This window comes from Pinus tabuliformis, chromosome J (assembly GCF_031772625.1).
Source record: "Pinus tabuliformis cultivar Carrire ecotype Pingquan chromosome J, CPIR1, whole genome shotgun sequence".
Taxonomy (NCBI): domain Eukaryota; kingdom Viridiplantae; phylum Streptophyta; class Pinopsida; order Pinales; family Pinaceae; genus Pinus; species Pinus tabuliformis.
Genome location: NC_142295.1, coordinates 1,234,041,497 through 1,234,053,635, shown reverse-complemented (window position 1 = coordinate 1,234,053,635; position 12,139 = coordinate 1,234,041,497). Strand labels below are relative to the sequence as shown.

General features: G+C 38.0%; 1 protein-coding gene and 1 pseudogene across 1 annotated transcript; both read right to left on the bottom strand.

The window, feature by feature from the left end:
• Positions 1–1,459: 1,459 nt before the first annotated feature.
• On the bottom strand, positions 1,460–2,462 carry LOC149231616 (putative L-type lectin-domain containing receptor kinase S.7 pseudogene; annotated as a pseudogene).
• Positions 2,463–8,103: 5,641 nt separating this feature from the next.
• On the bottom strand, positions 8,104–9,468 carry LOC149231615 (L-type lectin-domain containing receptor kinase S.4-like). The gene has a single exon (XM_089381695.1). The coding sequence runs from the start codon at positions 9,466–9,468 to the stop codon at positions 8,104–8,106; it is 1,365 nt and encodes a 454-aa protein (XP_089237821.1).
• Between the last annotated feature and the right edge of the window lie 2,671 nt (positions 9,469–12,139).

Sequence of the window (12,139 nt, the reverse complement as noted above, 5' to 3'; positions counted from 1 at the left end):
CTCCGCCAGAGCGGCTCTCACTAACCGAGCGAGAAAGAATAATTTAATGGTAGTATTGGTTTTATGACCATTTTTTGAACGCTAATTTAACTCGGGATCCGTTCGAGGGCTTGGTTTTAGGTTCAAGAACATGCATATAATTATCAACCAAATGAACAGCCAGAAACACTCATGGCATCTTAAATTTCGACAAGTCCTACAATTTCAAATTGTTCAAGTTGTCACGTCAAAATTGGATGATGATTATTTGCTTTTAATATTTATCATTTTAAGCATTATGTAGAGTCATAAGTGTTGCATTTTTTCACATATCAGTGATTAAGCCAAAGAATTCCATTTTATTTGGGAATTATTATAAATTTCGAATTTTTTTATTTTTATTTTTTTAATTTGAGTACGGCAATAAATTAATAAGTGTTTGTTGAAAATAAGGTATATAACAAGACTTAAATATAGTTATGATTTGTGAAAGGAAATTTTGATTGATAAATAGAAAATTTATGTGATAGTTAAGATTTGTGAATGGAAATTTTGATTCATCAATAGAAAATTTATAGTGAAAAATTTATGTGATTGATAATTTTATTTGAGAATTTGAATTTAAAATAAATTACATTATTTTAAATTCAAATAAATTAACAATATAACATATATCTATTAATATAATTATACTACCTTACAAATTTCCTACCAATTATATATTCCAAAAACCAATATATGCCCACAATACCATATATCCTAAAAGTAAATAGGACCCTCACAGGTTATTACTTTATTATCCATTACAAACACCATGTGAACCCTCACTTCAACGGCGTTGGTTATAACAAGACTACATTTATCCAAAGAACTATTTAAAGAAACTATGCGAAGTTGAGATGTTTTCTGCGTTTCCTATCGTATAAAGTATGGCAAAATGATTTGTACATTCTTTCAGACTTTCACATATTTTTCTCTCTGCACATGGGTTCAATATATCTATTTCACGAAAGTAGAAGTTCTAAAAAGCTTACTCGTAACAATTACCCTGCTGGTTCATAAGCAGTTCTCGGCGCTGCCTCTGACTCAAACGACATGTTCAGGATTCCCATAAATTCCATGCCATATCCTTTTAAAATGGCATAAAATTTGGCCTGAAATTAGCATCACCTTGATGTGATGCATATTCTAATAAGTGTCATCTCTATCTCCCATAATGGAGGGTTGAGGCTGTAATGGACGAGCCTCCACCGCAAGCAGATCCAGTAGAAGCTGACCCGGAGTAAACATTTGAATACGAAGCAGGAGGGCGAGAATTATGTCCCTGGTTTGATGGAAAAACTACATAGATGGCCAACAGCCTTGAAGAAGGAAGTTGCATAATCTTTTCACTAGGATTTATGAGAACTTGCAGCGCTTGTCTGATTGACGGACGCAGCTGGGGATCTGGATGCGAGCAGGCAAGTCCCAAAGTTAATGCTCATTTCATCTGTTCTTCCTCAAAATCTCCATCCAATCTCGGATCCGTGACCTCGATAACTGTTTCCTCCTGGTAAAGTTCCCAAATCCAATCCACCAAATTCCCCTCCGACAATGGCGGCTTTCGATCCACAACCCACCTCCCGCTTGCTACCTCCAACACAACGACACCGAAACTGTAAACATCGACTCTGCAGTAGCCTTGCCAGTGTACACGCACTCTGGTGCCACATACCCAAGCGTCCCCGCCAACATGGTGGTGACCGCCAGATTTGTTTCTTCATGCTCAATCAGCCTGGCGAGGCCGCAGTCCCCCAGATGGGCATTGAATTCCCCGTCGAGCTTAACATTGTTGGGCTTAATGTCCCGGTGGACGACTCTTTTCTCCCATTCTTCGTGAAGGTACAGCAACGCTGAAGCCAACCCGCATAAGATTATGTGTCTCCGGGTCCAATTCAGATGGGGCTGATCCTGATTCTAATGGCTATCCCCTGGCTACTTGAAGATGAACATGTCGAGGCTCCCATTGGGCATTGTTGGGGATTTTTATGTTAAAATCCCAAAAACAAAATAAACTGAACACAGAAACAATGCTCTGTTTTGCTCCAGGATCTTAGTACAGAGAAGCTTTTATGATTATTTCCGAGAACAGAGTATTACACACCCATAATATCCTTTGGTTTCGCCGATAGCGAAATGCCGATGTGATATCCACCGATGCAATATATTATAACATATGCCTGAAAAACATTAAAACACGGGAAAAAGGGCCGCTGTGGAACTGAAATAATATGAAACAAAATGTTAAACACCCGTCGGGTCCGGCTCATCGGATCGCGACTATATATATGTGCAAAGGCTCTGCCACATTGTGAACGCCGATAGCGATACGCCGATGCGATATCGGCGATCGCTCATCGCAACATATAAATGCCTCTTTGTAAGTCCTCCACTGCGACTTCGCCGATGCGATATTGGCGATTGCTCGTCGGCGATGTTTCCATGCTGCTGCACGGCTCAACTGTTGCGTAGTTGAAATTACATTTTCAACACTCCCCTTTAATTTCAACTACTGGGCATTCAATCAAACCCAAACATTTCCTCAAAAATTCAAAGCTTTTCTGATCCAATGGCTTTGTCAAAATGTCTGCTACCTGTTCCTGAGTCCTGCAATGTTGTAAAGTGATTTCTCCATTGCTTACCAATTCTCTGATATAGTGGAACCTGGTGTCAATGTGTTTCGTTCTCTTATGAAACACTGAATTCTTTGATAATGCAATAGCTGAGCTATTGTCACAAAAAATCACTGTTGCTTTTGCCTGCTCTTGGCCTAAGCTCCTTAACATTCTTCTCATCCACACTGCTTGACATGCTGCTGCTGTAGCTGCCACATATTCTGCCTCTGCTGTAGACAACGCCACGATAGGCTGTTTCTTAGAAGCCCATGAAATGGCTCCTGAACCCATGTGAAAAACATAACCGGAAGTGCTTTTCCGATCATCTCCACTTCCAGCCCAATCACTATCAGTGTATCCAACTAAATCTGAACATTCTGAAACAGTATATAAAATTCCAAACATTTTAGTACCTTTGACATACCTCAGAATTCTTTTTGCTGCCTGCCAATGTGCCTCTTTTGGCCTCTCCATGAATCTGGAAATCAAACTAACAGCAAACATTATGTTAGGCCTAGTTGCAGTTAAATACATAAGGCTGCCAACTATGCTCTTATACAAGCTAGGATCAAAATCCTTGTAGCTATCCTCTTTGCTGAGTTTTAATGCCATTACTGTGGGAGTGATTGCTACCTTGCACTCTTGCATATGGAATCTTTCCAACACTCATTTACATATTTTGCTTGTGAGATAAAAATTCCATTTCCATTTTGATCTACTTCTATTCCTAAGAAGTATCTAAGCAAGCCCATGTCAGTCATCTCAAATTCTTATTTCATGACTGATTTAAAATTTTCAATGAGGTAGTCATCATTACCTGTAAAAATCACATCATCAACATACAACACTACAATTAAAATCTTACCATCCTTTTCTTTGATGTAGACTGTGGGTTCTCCCTCACATTTGTCAAATTCATTTTCCAGTAGATAGGAATCTATTCTACTGTACCACGCTCTTGGTGCTTGCTTCAGCCCATAAAGAGCTTTCTTCAATCTGCACACTTTGTGCTCTTGGCCTTTATTCTCATAGCCTAGAGGTTGTTCAATGTAAACCTCCTCCTTTAACACTCCATTTAGGAATGCCGACTTCACATCCATTTGGTAGACTTTCCATTTGTTTTGTGCTGCTATGGACAGCACTGCTCTCACGGTTTCCATTCTTGCAACCGGTGTGAAAGTCTCCTCATAGTCTCTCCCATACTGCTGCTTGTATCCTTTGACAACCAGCCTTGCCTTGTGTCTTTCTATTTTGCCTTCAGCATTACTTTTGGTCTTATAAACCCATTTGACTCCAATGACTTCTTTACCTTTTGGTAGCTCAACCAAATCCCATGTCTTTTTTCTTTCTATGGCATTCATCTCCTCATCCATAACTTCTATCCATTTCTTATCTTTAATAGCATCTTCAAAATGAATATAGTCATCAACATGACAATACAAGGCAAATAAGGAATTCATTCCTTCATCATAAATGTCACTTAGATTTCTAAACTTTTTACCTCTTTCATTTGGTGTGCAAGTGCTTGAAGATGCACTTGATTCTCCTCCTTGTGGTGTGCTCGGAGAAGCACTCTCATTTATCCTCAAGGGTGTCGCTTGCTGTCCTTGTGTTGGCGCTACTGTTTGGAGATGTGTTTCAGCCATCTCCTCATCATCTTCATCATGAGACAAACAGTTTTTAACATTCACTGTTTTCTCTATGCTTCCATCCCAAGTTTCCTCCTCAACAAACTGAACATCTCTGCTCACAAAGAACTTCTTGGTAGATGGGATATACAGCCTATAAGCCTTGGATTCCTCACTGTATCCAATGAAAATACATTTCTCCCCTTTGCTGTCCAACTTCTTCCTTAGCTGATCTGGAATGTGTGCATAGGCCACACATCCAAAAATTTTCATGTGGGTGACTCCTTGCTTTCTCCCACTCCATGCTTCTTCCGGCACTTTGTTTATCACTCCTTTTGTTGGAGACCTATTCAAAATGTATACTGCACAGTGTACAGCTTCAGCCCAATAATCATTTGGCAAATGCTTTGCCTTTAGCATGCTCCTCGCCATATCCATGATGGTCCTGTTCTTCCTTTCGGCAACTCCATTTTGTTGTGGGGTGTACCTAGCTGTAAATTGCTTATGAATTCCATTTTCTTTACAAAACCATAGGAATTGCTTAGAGATATACTCACCTCCTCTGTTAGTTCTCAAAACTTTGATGCGCACCCCACTTTGATTTTCCACAAGTGCTTTGAAATTTCGGAATTTTTCAAACACTTCAGTTTTGTTTTTCAAGAAATAAACCCAAATATTTCTTGTAAAATCATCAATAAGTGTTATAAAATATTGGGTGCCAGCTAAAGATGGATTTTGCATCGGTCCACATAAATCTGAGTGGACAATTTCTAAGGGTGCTTTTGCCCTTATGCTTTTCCCGCTTGGAAAACTTTCTCTGTGTTGTTTTCCTAATATGCAACCTTCACAAAGGCTGTCCAGTTTCTCTATCAATGGTAATCCTCTTACCATCCATTTTCTACTCAACAAGTTAAGACGTCCAAAGTTGAGATGTCCAAATCTCAAGTGCCACAACCAATTTTCATCCTTTGGCACACTTTGGAAAGCCTCTTGGGTAACTGCTGCAATTTCTTCTTTGTTTTTCAAATCTGCCCTTATTCTGAGAGGGAACATTCTGTTCCTTGTCATCTTCACTTCAGCAATACATCATTTGCTGGGTGCTCTATCCATGATGGTGCATACATCATTCTCAAAGAAAACATTGTAACCTTTTTGAACAAGCTGTCCAATACTCAAGAGGTTACATCTCATTCTAGGAACATAATAGACATCTGCTATGGTTTTCTTTTCACCTTTCTTTGTAAATATTTTAACTTCTCTTTTACCCATAACAGAAATTTTTCTATCAGTCCCAAGTGTGACTTGTGACTTCACACTTTGATCTAGAGCAGAAAACAGGGCTATGTTTCCTGTCATATGGTTACTACAACCGGAGTCTAGAAACCATATGTCTTCACTGTTTGTTTCAGCCATATTACAAGCTAACAATACATTATCTTGGCTGATATTTTCTCTAGTGATATTTGCACTAGATCTATTGCTCATATCATGCTGCTTCTTCCTACATTCATTGGCATAATGCCCATATTTTTTACAGTAATAACATTGGACATTGGATTTTTCATACCTTTGTCCTTGAGCATGATGTTGTCCTCTTTGTTGGCTGTTGCCTTGACCTTGGTTCTGATTTGGATTACTGCCTCTTCCTTGAGCATTTGCTGGATTGTACTTTTCACCTCTGTTTTGGCTTCTGACTCTTCCTCTCTTGTTTCCTTTGCCTTGACCTCTTCCTCTTCCAAAGAACATCTGGGTCTTGAAGGCTTGCTCTAGAGATGAGTTTTCATTCCTACTCAACCTCTGCTCATGTGTTATCAGTGATGCATGAAGTTCATCAACTGAAAAGTTTGAGAGATTCTTTGTCTCTTCTATGGTGGTGACAATCACATGGAACCTTGAGTGTAGGACTCTCAATATTTTCTCCACAATCCTCCTTTCTTCAAGAGTCTCTCCATGAGTCCTTATATGTGTGACCAGACCAATTACATGTGTGAAGAATGAGTCAATATTGTCTGACTCCTTCATGCACAGATTCTCAAAATCTTTCCTCAGCAATTGTAGTTTTGGTGTCTTCACTTTCTCCATGCCTTGATAGGCTATCCTGAGAGTTTGCCATGCTTCTTTGGATGTCTTAGCTGCTGCTATCCTTGGAAAGACACTGTGGTCCACTGCTTGATACAAAAATACAAGGGCTTTTGAATCCTTCTTCCTATTGCTCTTCAACAGATCCTTCTCTGCCTGAGTTAATCTATTAAACCCATTTTCATCTGCTGGTTCTTCAAAACCATCCTCAACTAATTCCCATAAATCTTGTGAGGCAAACAGGGCTCTCATGGTTATTGCCCAGTAGTCATAGTTTTTCCCATTAAACGGTGGGAGCTGGGTATTAAACATACCCATGCTAGTGCTTGTGCTGGCCATTCCTTGCATTCTTGACTTGATTCTTTTGCTGAGTCTTCACGCTGCTGGAGAAGTTGCTTCAGCAAGAAACCTTCCTTCAGCTTCTTTGACACCTTCAAAGAGCCTGAACCTGCTCTGATACCACTGTTGGGATTTTTCTGTTAAAATCCCAAAAACAAAATAAACTGAACACAGAGACAATGCTCTGTTTTGCTCCAGGATCTTAGCACAGGGAAGCTTTTAAAATTATTTCTGAGAACAGAGTATTACACACCCATAAAAGGATTTGTATTCATTAAAATAAAATTATTGATACAAAATTCATCCTCTTTCACTCAGAGGGATTCACCAAAAAGAAAACACAGTGCTACTCTATTCATTCCTTTCCCATTACATTCAGTATACTACGCTGCTATGTATTACTAACATTCATTCACTTGCACTGCTGCGCTTCTACCTTCACTCTCTCTCTCTCAACCTCTCTACAGACTACAATACAAAAAAAGCTTACATACAAAATCTGAATAATTTAATGAACAAAAATGGAGTCCCATGCTGTGAACTGCTCGAGGCTGTCCTTCTCGTCCTTGACTGAGCTGAACTTTAATTGCGGTAGTTGAAAATTCAATGTGCAAGAGTTCGATCGCAACCTGCTTCCTTCTCGGCTATACTGTGAATTGAATGCTTCTGCCTGCTGCGTTGTACTGTTCCATGCTTTCTTTAACTGGCTTCGCGCCATTGAACAATCCTACCGATTTTGCCATCAAAGATCAATGCATGCAAAAAAATTTCTATCGGGTCCGCTTTTCGGGTCACATTGCATATCGCAGTCGACCGATCCTCTATTTCTCCTTATACTAGAAAATATATGAGAAACACTGTAAAACACAAAAATTGGCTTTGGGCGGATTTCAACCATTATACAATTTGGCTTTGGAAACCCATCGGGTCCGGGTTTCATCGCTGTTGGCACTCATATATGTAAATGCCATGCACCATTGGTTTCCCCGATTGCGATATGCCGATCGCGATCTGGGCCAATGCCTCCGATCCTTTGCTTTTCTTTATATTTCGTTGTATAACGAAAATGCATAAAATACATTGAAAATGGCTTGAGCGCGCGGACTTGAAAATTTATCAAAAACCATTTATAATGCTATCGGGTCCGCTCCATCGGGTCAGATGCATGCCTTATACAAAAGTCTCGCTCCTTTGGTTTCGCCAATAGCGAAATGCGCTGATGCAATATATTATAACATATGCCTAAAAAACATTAAAACATGGCAAAAAGGGCCGTTGTGGAACTGGAATAATATGAAACAAAATGTTAAACACCCGTCGGGTCCGGCTCATCCGATCGCGACTATATATATGTGCAAAGGCTCTGCCATATTGTGAATGCCAATAACGATGCAATATGGCCATGTTGTTGCACGGCTCAACTGTTACACAGTTGAAATTACATTTTCAACAGGCATATAGTCATACACGAGCAGCAGCTCTTCGCGTTGTTGGCACCAGCCCTGTAACTGTACCAGGTTCCTGTGTTGAAGCCGACCTATGGTGATAATCTCCGATCTGAATTCTCGTTCTCCCTGTCTTGACCCGGCAGAGATTCTCTTCACAGCTACTAGTGTCCTCGCCCTGCCTGGCCCTTCCAGGGTACCCCTGTAAACGGTCCCTAAGCCGCCGGTTCCGAGAAGTTCAGTCTCGCTTAAGTCCTTTGTCGCGGTTGAAAGAAATTTATAGGAGCAACGGTGAGGAGCGTACGACGAGGCCATCGTTCGGCCCTCCAATAGCGCTAGCTCCCTGCTGAACAGCCGGCCTGAGTTCGCTCTCCGTTTTTTAGTTCTATCAATGAACCACGCCGACGATCCCAACAGTACGACCACGATGATGATGGAACCGGTAAGGAGCCCGACTTTCAGCCCCCTGCTTGTGGATCTTCCGTGGGCTATGTTTAGAGACGAGTCGGGCAAGATCTCCGAAGTGAAATTCCAGTCCAAAATACGATGAATCTCGAAAGAATTCCCCGTTGCAGCCGAGAATCCCAGGTACGCTGATCTCGGAACGGTTCTTGATAGCTCTATTGTGTGGTTTAAGATGAAGGAATAGGGAATTGGTTGGTCTGCATAGGCGGCATATATTTGCAGGGTTTTGCTCCAGCCATCGTAATGCACTCGAACCCTTGTCGGCTGCCCCGATTTGATATCGATGTCGTTTTGACCGAGAACGGCGGTTGCGTCGGATTTGATACCCTTGACGTCTATACCGACATGGTTGTCGTCCGGATCGATTTCGTTCTTGAAGGTGTCGAATTCGATGGCTAGTTGATTCGTTGTGTGTCTATCTGTGGATGAACCGAACAAGCCCAGAGATCCTCCGGAGCTATCTGGGAGAAGGGGTCCGTTGTTGGGGACGGTGATGAAGGCCAGACCGTCACCGTTGAAATTCTTCAGCCCGTCCGGAAGGGTGATTGTCTGAACGAAGATGGTGAAGGTTGTCGTAAATGTGGCCGGCCAGAGCGTGATGGGTTGACGGTAAAGAACCCTTCCGATGCACTTATACATGTCAGAATATTCATGGGAAGCACCGGATGTAGCGTTCGGCGATGGAGTGAAATCGATGTAACCACCTGAAATATTATAGGAAGCATTTCCCATGTATATCAGCTGATTTCTGTTGTCGTTGCCGAATGATGGGAAAGAGAAACCTGACGTAGTATTTCCATGGGACTGTGCAAGGGACACCATAGCCAGGACTGGGAACAGAATTGCCAAGGCACAGAGCTCCTCCTTTGCACCCACCATGATAATCAGACTACAGAATGAAACAACAGTCGAGCAGAGCGGCTGGTTACTTATTAGCAGTCACAACGGACGTTCGTATTCATCAATTAAAGCACAGAAAATTATAGCACCACAAAAATCAAACAAACAAAAATTGGCAGAGCCAAGGGAGAGCTTTTCTTCATGTATACGTTTACAAAGGACGAGGGATATGATTATGATATTTCTTTCAAAAGTATTCATACTGACCATGGAAAGTTTAAGAAACAACAGAAATTATTCCGTAAATTGCAATGGAAATCATACTCAAAAGTATAAGTATATAGTCCTGTCTCGAATTGCGCCAAGAAATCTATGGGGCCAAACTTCTCCACCTCACCATTAAACCACACCCCAAGGAATGGAATTGAAATGGCCAGTCTACCATTAGTCACATTTGGATATAGCCTAGTTGCACATGCAGAGCCTGAATCTGTCGCTTTAGCAAAGAACACGGTCGAATGAGGCCAAAGGGACCATGCCATGCTTAGAGTCAACCCTAATCCTAGAACGTTGGGGGCTGCTTCGCAGCAATTTTCATCACCCATCCCTTGCATCTCGAGATGCCTTGAAAACTGTGAGCTATTGAGCTACCGGAAGAAACTCTTTCACGAGCATTTTATGTGACATCTTAATCAACATTCTCGCGATTACATAAAGGGTAAAGTTGAAAGATTTATGGGGTGAAATTAAGCCTCTTTCGAAGTCACGTCGGGGATCTAAGTCTCGTGGTATCACGTTCAGTTTATTAGTTCCCATCAAGTCACAATTTCCGTTTCATTTTCATCCCGTTGATGGTAAAGTTTATTGGTTTCCATCAACTCACAAGTTCAAACTTTATTGTGAAGTTACCAGTTAAAATTTCCGAAGAAAGATGAGTAGTTTCCATCAAGTCACATCTTCAAGGGATCAAGAGTAAAGCAATTTTTAGAGTAGATAAAATATCTTTTAATAAATAAAAAATAAAATATCATTTTATCTAAATAACACAACACTACACGTACAAAACCAAGAAATTCCCATAAAGAAATATGAATATAACCATTAGCCCAGTGATCTATGGCCATACGATATAATGAATGATAAAAGTGTAGACTCTCACGCCTATGCATTGGTGAGTTGGTAAACTACTATATCTAGTCATTGATGTTGGCTTGGTAAACTATTAAATCTGGGCTTTGATGATAGACAGGTGAGTTTTTAATGCTAAGTTCATAGGAATATCCGCTTTTAAAACGGTTGCGTGGTTTATTTTCTAATTGCAAATTAACATTTACAAGTGATTTTATACAAAGTACAACAAACGTCTTTTGTCATTTGAATAAATTTTTATTAAAATATTTGTCTATTTATTTAATTTTATATTAACATATATACATGTATATGATTTATAGGATTGATTTGGTTTTGTAAAATCTAATTTTTGTTTGTAAATTTAGTTTTGTAGATTTTTTTTTTTTCATATATACTTTTAAGTTTGATAGCATTATATTTTTATCATGTTTAATTTTTCACTTCGGACTCAAAATTTTCAAGTTTAATAAAAAAAAATTTCTACGAACATTACTAATTAAACTATCTCAAAAAAATTATTTTTTTAATATTTAATTAAAAATATTAATCAATATTTTATTATAGAATTTAGATTTCTGTGATCCATAGCATGTTATTGTTCTTATAAATGGTATAAATATTAAGGAAAATTACTATTAAAAATAAAATATTAACTTAAGCTAAATCCCATAATATATTAATATAATTATTTTTTATATGATTAATAATAAAAATAAATTTTCCTTTGCAATTACCTTATTAAAATAATAATAATATATAATACCTATATTTCAATCCTTATCCACTCCCTATATACCTATATATATCACTATATATATCAATTGATTGGTTTAGTGAAATTTGACTTTTATTTGAAAATTGAATTTCGAAGATGCTTTGATTTTCTTAAGGATGTTTGTTAATATTTTTCTGTATTAATCAGATGTTTTTTTAAATAAAAGATAATTATCAAATAAAATGTCTATTTTATTTTATAATTCTGTTTTGTATATTAATAATAAAAAATAAAGTCTTTATTTATAACTATCACATTTATGAAATAATTTTAATTCAAACTGTCATTTAAATTTCAACCTAGACTCAGATGGCTTTTCTTTTTTCCATATATTTGAGAGAAAGAAAGAAAGTATTTTTTTCAGATCAATTTAAAATTAATTTTTTTTAATAATTTTATAATAATAATCAAAATACTAAGATAATATAAATTTTAATATAATTTCCAATTTTATCCAATATTATTTTTGCATAAAAAAAACATTGTGAAAAACTTAACACAATTTCAAATAAAATGGATAAATTAATAGGATTTTAAATTTAAACTTATATTTTGTATACCATGGAAAAAATAAGGATATGAAAATACCATAATGTATTACTACCAATCTTAAATAATCTGAGATAATATAAAGTATTATAATACTCTAACATAGAAATTATAAATAATATTAGTTTAGATTAATCTTATTATTAAATTTATTAAGATAAATCACATTGGTTAAAGCGTAATTTTTTATTTTTTAATGTGAAACTTGGAAAAAAAATGGATTCTTTATAGATTTTTGGTTTAGATGGATTTTAG